At 39.0% G+C, this 7,159-nt stretch overlaps 1 protein-coding gene across 2 annotated transcripts in view; it reads right to left on the reverse strand.

Moving 5' to 3' along the window:
- Positions 1 to 1,133: 1,133 nt before the first annotated feature.
- Positions 1,134 to 7,159, reverse strand: part of inavab (innate immunity activator b) — an 18,554-nt gene continuing 12,528 nt past the window's right edge. For both annotated transcript variants that reach the window (XM_020593243.1, XM_020593244.1), the window contains exons 4-10: positions 6,450 to 6,572; positions 6,068 to 6,287; positions 5,823 to 5,876; positions 5,211 to 5,508; positions 4,248 to 4,403; positions 3,343 to 4,048; positions 1,134 to 2,959 (exon numbers count right to left, since the gene is read on the reverse strand). In XM_020593243.1, coding sequence (XP_020448899.1) covers positions 2,873 to 2,959; positions 3,343 to 4,048; positions 4,248 to 4,403; positions 5,211 to 5,508; positions 5,823 to 5,876; positions 6,068 to 6,287; positions 6,450 to 6,572 — 1,644 coding nt within the window. In that variant the 3' untranslated portion in view covers positions 1,134 to 2,872. The remainder of the gene's footprint in view (positions 2,960 to 3,342; positions 4,049 to 4,247; positions 4,404 to 5,210; positions 5,509 to 5,822; positions 5,877 to 6,067; positions 6,288 to 6,449; positions 6,573 to 7,159) is intronic.

The following is a 7,159-nucleotide window of genomic DNA, read 5'->3' on the forward strand; positions in this document are numbered from 1 at the left end:
ATCCCTGTACTTTTTTCAAAATAAAAGAATTGATCCTTGTGTAGAAAACTAAAGATCTAAAAAATTTAAATGTGTCTTCACTATATCGAAACAACAATGTAAGGTGTTGTGTTTTGACTGCTGTTGTTTTGTATATCAGGGCCACTGTACAAAATACAGAGACTATATCTCAAAATACAGAGAAGTATCTTGCAAATATATACCAAGAATATATTATAACTGCATCACAGATAGTTTTTATATTTAGATTGTATTTGAGACCATATAAAATGCAGCTCATTAGATACTTTTTTTAGCTGTATGATGCTGTCTTGTTTATTAAATTATTCTGAAGTGCACTTTGGATAAAAATACTGTACAGGATATCAGTAACAAGATAAGTCAGTAAAAGCTAAGAAAAGAGGCTGATGCATGGAGCTCAATACAGAGAATGAAGAAAAAAATATGCAGCTGAATGAAAGGCTGTTTTCTCACAGCCGGTCATGACAGATGGCTGCCTACTAGGATTGAAAAAAAAATTTGACTTGTGCGATTTTCTGGAAACTGTTTCAGACACTGAGAATGGTGGTGATGATTTTCTGATAAGGTCCATATAGATTGTAACCCTTACCTACATAATGGTTGCTGAAACCACAGAAACTACCTTACTGATTTTTTTTGTTGTTGTCTCAGACTTAACAGTGCATACTGTGTGGCAAAGGTGTTAAGTGCATTTTTAAGAAAGTGCCAAGCAAACACTTACTGCTTAAAAAGCTTCACCCAAACAATTCATCACACATCTGCCTTACTTCCATCAAGCCTTTTTTAAATATACAATTACCTTCATTAATTTCACATCTCTCAGGTTTGCACACAATGTAAAACCAGGAAAGAGATGCCAGTATGTTAAAACTGAAGATAAACACTACACCTTTCGTCTGGTATTAAGAAAAGAACGGGTGTTACTGGGAACATTAACAATGGCTGTGCTCCTTTCAGGTGTCCCGTTAAACCATGACAGTGACTCAGCATGCTCTATACTAGGACCCTGAAACTTACTGCACATGTCAAAATGGGTTTTGACATAGGAAAAGCACATGATGCCAGTAAACAAAAGTCAACAATATGCAAACATTAATCTTTATTTACTTCCACAGGAAAAACATTTTCACAGATTTTTTGACAGCCAGATACAACATTATTAGGTCCACTTAAAGTACTGTAACTGATAAATAAAAAGAGGCGCACAACATGATTGCGGTCCGTTTTGTTTTCATAATACGATTTTGCAAACTCAGGTCCAAGTTTTCTTTTACTTCAAGTTTGACATTTCCATGGGTCCAATGGTGCAAATCACGATAAATAACACATAAATAGATTACCAGGAAGTGTGTAGTTGCACTTAAATTTGTAGAAACTAACTCTCACTCTCGAATGATCTACAGTCAAGTGGTTCAAAGACATGGGTTTCTGCTTGTTTATTAAAGTACAATCTTTGAGACAAGCATATGCTAGTGGCAGGATCAAGCAGGTGGCAGTGTTTTGAATACAGTTCAATAGTGTTAACCTGTGAGTTAAATTTGTATTGGTGCTAACAAAAGTCTAGTGAGCTACCATCTCAAACACTTTATCAGACGCTGCAAAAAATACTATTAAAGCTCATTTAAATTTCACTTTGACAAGTTAATAGCTGCCAAGCATCAAAACTCTGCTTTTATCTTAAATTGCTACCTGTATCTCATGTGAGTAAGTTAATGTCTAGTTTCAACATGTGGTTAGGTCAGTTAGTAATTCAAGTTAACTGGCAGAGCCACAGACACATGAAAGTATAAAAACAAGGCACATTTGACTCTAAAAACAGTTCGAACCTGGGACTTGTAAGCAGCTCAAGTTAATTAACATGGCGACTCAATAAAGGTAACATTACAAACAAAATGTACCTAAAAAGGTTACGTTGTTCATCTACATAATTTTACAATGGATCCATTTACTTCATACAGCTAGTTGAAAAGGAGCACAGAAACCCACAGATTTATTTTGCAGTACAACATTATTTGACAATGTGTTTCTGGCAGATACAGCAGCAACATCTAATGCAGCACTACGTGATATGGTCAAGTTAAGTATCTAAAGCAGTTTAGCTGATGGCTTTACATTTTAAAAAGTGTATGAAATAAATCATAATTAAACTTCTGTTTCAAAAATGGCCTAAATGTTAGTTACATTAGTTTTTTTAAAGTTTTTTTTTTTTTACAGAATTCACAATTCTAATTTAATTAAAATTTAGTGGCCATTTCTGTGTAAGAGATTCTGCTACCACCAACCAGTTTGCTGCCATTTCATTTGCGAGTGATTTAAATATGAAAATAAAACTCTGCGGCAATGATAATGTCTGTTTGTTGGGGAAAATAAATTGCCAGTTTGGTATCAGTCAATTCAAATGCACATAACAGTCAGAGATTAAAACGGTAACAATGGTTTTTCAAGTTATAATATTTAACATTCAGTTCAATGTTTAATTTGTAATTTAGTACAAAACAACATACAGAGAGAGGATGAAAACAACAGGCACACTTTACAGGTGTACTTCAAACCCAGTACAACTGCTCTGCACTCAGCTTTACCCAGACTGTGTCAGAGAGGTGCTGATTCTACTTTATAATAACTCTGGAGGATGTGGTTTGCATTGTTGTTGTACTGAGTTGCATTTCATCCTCCCTCTGTATGCCTACATACAAGCAGCAAGGTAAACAGGACAATGAGCTTTCATAAAAATGTATTCTTTAAGGGTATAAACAGTTTACGTCTTGACTTTCTATGTTGCTTTGGCTTAGTGGAGATTAATCCAGCTGCAACCTTTGAGTGAACATGTTCAGCTTGGTTTCTCATCTCTTTACAATTGGCTTACAAAGTGGGTACCATCATCTCCAACCCAGTGAGCGTCATCTGCAGCTCTCTGGACAGCTCTTCTTTGGATAACCTAAAAGTTAGCAACAGAAAAAAAGAAACGATACTCATTCAAATTAATTAATACCATCATGGTTGGTTGTGCTGTCTGTCCACTTGCAACACAACACCGGCAACAGGAGTTGTGTGCGTTCACGAACTATCCTCTCATTTTTAGGAAGAGGCTCTTTGGTTTTATGATTCTGAAAAAAATTACAGACTATTTGAAGTTATGAGGGGTGCCAAGCTAATCTAGAGGTACCCAAGACTAAACATTAAATGGCTGGAAACAAGCAAAATGAGCATGTCATGGGCACTTTAAAGTGGTGTTAACATGACATCTCCATTTACTTTAAAGTCAGATTACCACTGTCAATGTAAACTTGTATGTGTTCTATAAGCTTCAAGCATTATTACCTGTTCATAGTATTTTTGATTTTGGTAGCAGGGCGACTCCCGAAATGACATGTTTTTCACTCTGACTGCTCCTTGTCTGTCAAGAGAATGAGACCTGGGGGACTTCAGCTGACTGCGCCTGTGCCATGACTTCAGATGTTCATTCACCATTTGTCGTGGGTGACCACTGGAATGGTATTGTGGGTGGTCCCATTCAGCTGGGGAGGGGGATAGTCTGATATCAGGAGGCAGAAGCCTCTGTGCTCTCTGGTGAGGTACAGCAGCGTCTTTATACCAGTGGTCATATCTGTTGGAAGGACTGGGAGCCCGCTGGGCATAATAGCTATGTGCCATGTCCAGATCAGTCGGGTAGACCATTTCTTCATTGTAATAGGCTTTGTGAATAGTGGGGTTGTATTGGTGTCTGGGATTATGGTAAAAGCCAGGGTGTGAGTAGGCTTGAGGTCCACTGATGCCAACTGGGCTAGAGTGTGAGAATGCAGACTGATATTTTTTGGACATATCACAGGGCAACTCCTGACACGGGGGGCTGTTGTAAGATGTAAACGAGTGTTCGGAGTTGCTATCCTCTGAGCCACAATGGCTTCCATAGTTCACTGCAGGGGAGGAAGTCTCTGGTAAAGTTATTCCATATTCTGTCAGTCGTCTCCTTGGACCTCTGGTGCGACCGCGGTCCTTTTCAAATGAAGCTTCAGGGCCAGACAATCTGTGCAAATCACATCAATTTTATAAAGTAAGTATATCAACAGGAAAAGAAACTGAACAACTCTCAAATATGTCCCTGGACAAGTCTGATTTTGTCAAAATAACAATGTGTAAAACCAAAAGATACACTGATTTGAACTCAATTACATTTTCAACATAGACGTACAGCTTCTGACACAGTGTTGTAGATGTGTAGCTACCTGAGGGAGAGCTGTCTGTGCACACGCATCTCTGGTGTGGAGGGCGTGCTGTTCGACTGGGTGCGGCTCAGCTTCAGATGGGAAAGTTGCAGCTGCAGAGCAGACTGTACTAAGCAAGCCTCCAACGGTGGCAACAATTCAGTTTTGGCTGGACTGCTGAACACAGAAAACATCAGCACAAGAAATGTTTACATGTTGCTTCTTGGTTACTATTTTTATATATCAACAATTAGAAAATACTTTTCTATATCCAGGTTGTGTTCTTGATGATCATTGGTGAAAATCTTAATAATAAAATGTATGAATCCATGTCAAAGAAAGAAAATGCCATTGAACATAAAAGATGTTAACACAGAACAAGAATATGCATTATCATAGCTTAAAGTTTTTATTATGGTAATTGAATATTGGACAATAAAGCCCAAACTATATTTCTGTGTCATAAATTACTAAGATGTACAGCTCTGTGCCGGCTCGACTCATTGACTGTTGTAGCACCACAGTAACAGCAGATGGCAGTGTTGCACAATCACGAACATCACTGACATTGTGATACAGGGCAGGAACAATGGGGTTAGCACTGAAAATGACTACATGAACTATATGACCAGCAGTACTGATAAAAAAAAGATAAGCAGTGTTTCTTCAAACTGCTCCATGCAGTCATCACAACCAATAAACGCTACCAGCACTTTAAAAATACACAAAGCAGCCCAATTAGACAAACCGATTGCTACTGTGTACTGTATAATAAACGTCCACTACCTCGTGTCTTTTCCAGCTTTTCCAAATAACTCCACCGGCACTCTTTCACTCACTGGCTTGTTAATGCTCCAAATAGCCACAAAATCTGCATCTCCACAGTTTACAAGTCCACATCCTACAAACCATATTTTCCTTTTCCAAAACTAAACTAAAAACTTGTTGAACAGGAAAAAAGCATTGATAGACAGTCTGTGTTACCTTGTCTTGCTTGAGGAGTGTGACTTCTTGCTCTTCTGGTAAGGTTGGTCAAGACTAGATTCTGTCCATGGGGAATGTTGGATGGGAGGAGGGTCATACACAGGGCTTGAGGTTAAACTTGGTGAATAGTCAAGGCGTGGATGGGGAGTGTGATTCGGGGTCAGCAGCAAGTGCTGGGGAGCCACAGATGGTGACGCATAGGAGCTGACTGCAGAGGACTGAGAAGACTCTGGGGGAGGATCTGTCTCTCCTGGATAGGGGAGTCTTGAAGATGGCTGTGATGGCTGGCTTGTCACTTCTAGAAGAAATAGACATTTTTACAATGTATGATATAATTACTGAGCACCAATACCCTGCCACCACCTCTACAGACTCTTTATGAACCCTTTAAGTGTTTTTTTTTTGTTTTTTTTATTAGGAGAAACCACAAGCACTGTGGTATTCAAGATAAATACTTGCTGGACTCTACTCATATTGCCACAAGCTTTATAGTTAACTGGTTCTGTGAGGGTCATTGTCCAGCTTTTAAACTCCATAAATCTGATTTTGCTCTAATCATTAAACTTAAAAAAGCTCTTTCAGTAGTAGAAATTGGGCTAAGGTAAATGTTACCTTCATCTTGCACTAAAGAGTCAGACAGAGAGCTGTCATCAGATGCTCCGAGATCTGAACAACAAAACCAGAAACAGACAAAACACCTTGAGTCACACTGTTCTACAAACCTGTGAAAAGCCAAAGGCTGTCCAACTAAGATGTATTGTTATTAAATAAAAATCCTTTAATTCCCTGCACAGATGATTATTATAAGTCATCTGACTTCAAATTATCCTGTAGTCACCTGACCGGGCCCATCTCACCTGGTTGTGTAATATTAAAAGCAGGGAGTGGTGATGATCTGCCACGCTCCAGTCGCAGCTGAAAGGCCGTCTCCTGTAGCTGTTTGAGTTTCTTCTCCTCCCTCTTGCACTGCTGTAAACGGCTCTTTTTAACAGCCTTGTTTAGGTGATCCTCCTCACAGAGCTTGCGAGCTGCCTCATATATTTTCATCTGAAGCGCCAAGTCAGCATCCACTAAACTCTGGAAAAGGTTATTGCCAGGGGCCATAGAGAGACAAGTGTAACTACAAACTCGAGCTTATTTTTATGGCTCTTATAAGAAATTTTACAGCATGTACTTGTGGTTTACATAGAATAGGATAGAATAGTATAGAATAATAGGATTCAGTCTCGATTCTTCTACCTCTGCCCCTCGAGGGATGCTTTGTGCATCCAGCTTATAAGCAGCTCCGATGCGTCTGCGAATCTGCGGAGGCTTCTCTCCTGGCAGTACAGGGTAATCATCTGACAGCCGTCCAGTCAACTCCTAAACCACACAGACAGTGATTCAAATCCAGCTGTTCACAATATTTAAACACACCTAAAGGTTTATATTTCTGAAGACAGATACAGGCTTGATGAAACATTTAATCACAATAAAGACATCTTTTTTAAAAAATGCTGATAAATCCTTTCAGTTTAGTTTTTCAAACAAAGACATTGGCTTCTTTTCAGAGGGTTTTCTAAACCATATCTGTGCCAGTTTGGAAATGATGTCCAAGTATCTTATTCTGCTCTCCTTAAAGTACATGTTTAGGCATATGGGTTCCGGCAAATCCTTGCACAATTCTGTGTTTGCGGAGATTTCCTTTCACAACACATTCTTTGGGTCTCATGTTCTCACTGCATCACAAGTCCCTGTCCAAACCAAACCCAGAGCATGACAATGTAACGTTACCAATTTCATTAAAGAACAGTCATAAAACACAGTTACTTGGAGTCATTACATGCCAGACACCTGTACAGACACAAAAACGAATGTGTGGCTGATGAACTCATTTGTTCTTTTGTCACTAGGAGAAGGGAGAGGCATCATATCTCTCATTAGTTCACCTAAGCATGTCCCAACAGGAG

Source organism: Monopterus albus, unplaced genomic scaffold, assembly GCF_001952655.1.
Source record: "Monopterus albus unplaced genomic scaffold, M_albus_1.0 scaffold18.1, whole genome shotgun sequence".
Lineage (NCBI taxonomy): Eukaryota > Metazoa > Chordata > Actinopteri > Synbranchiformes > Synbranchidae > Monopterus > Monopterus albus.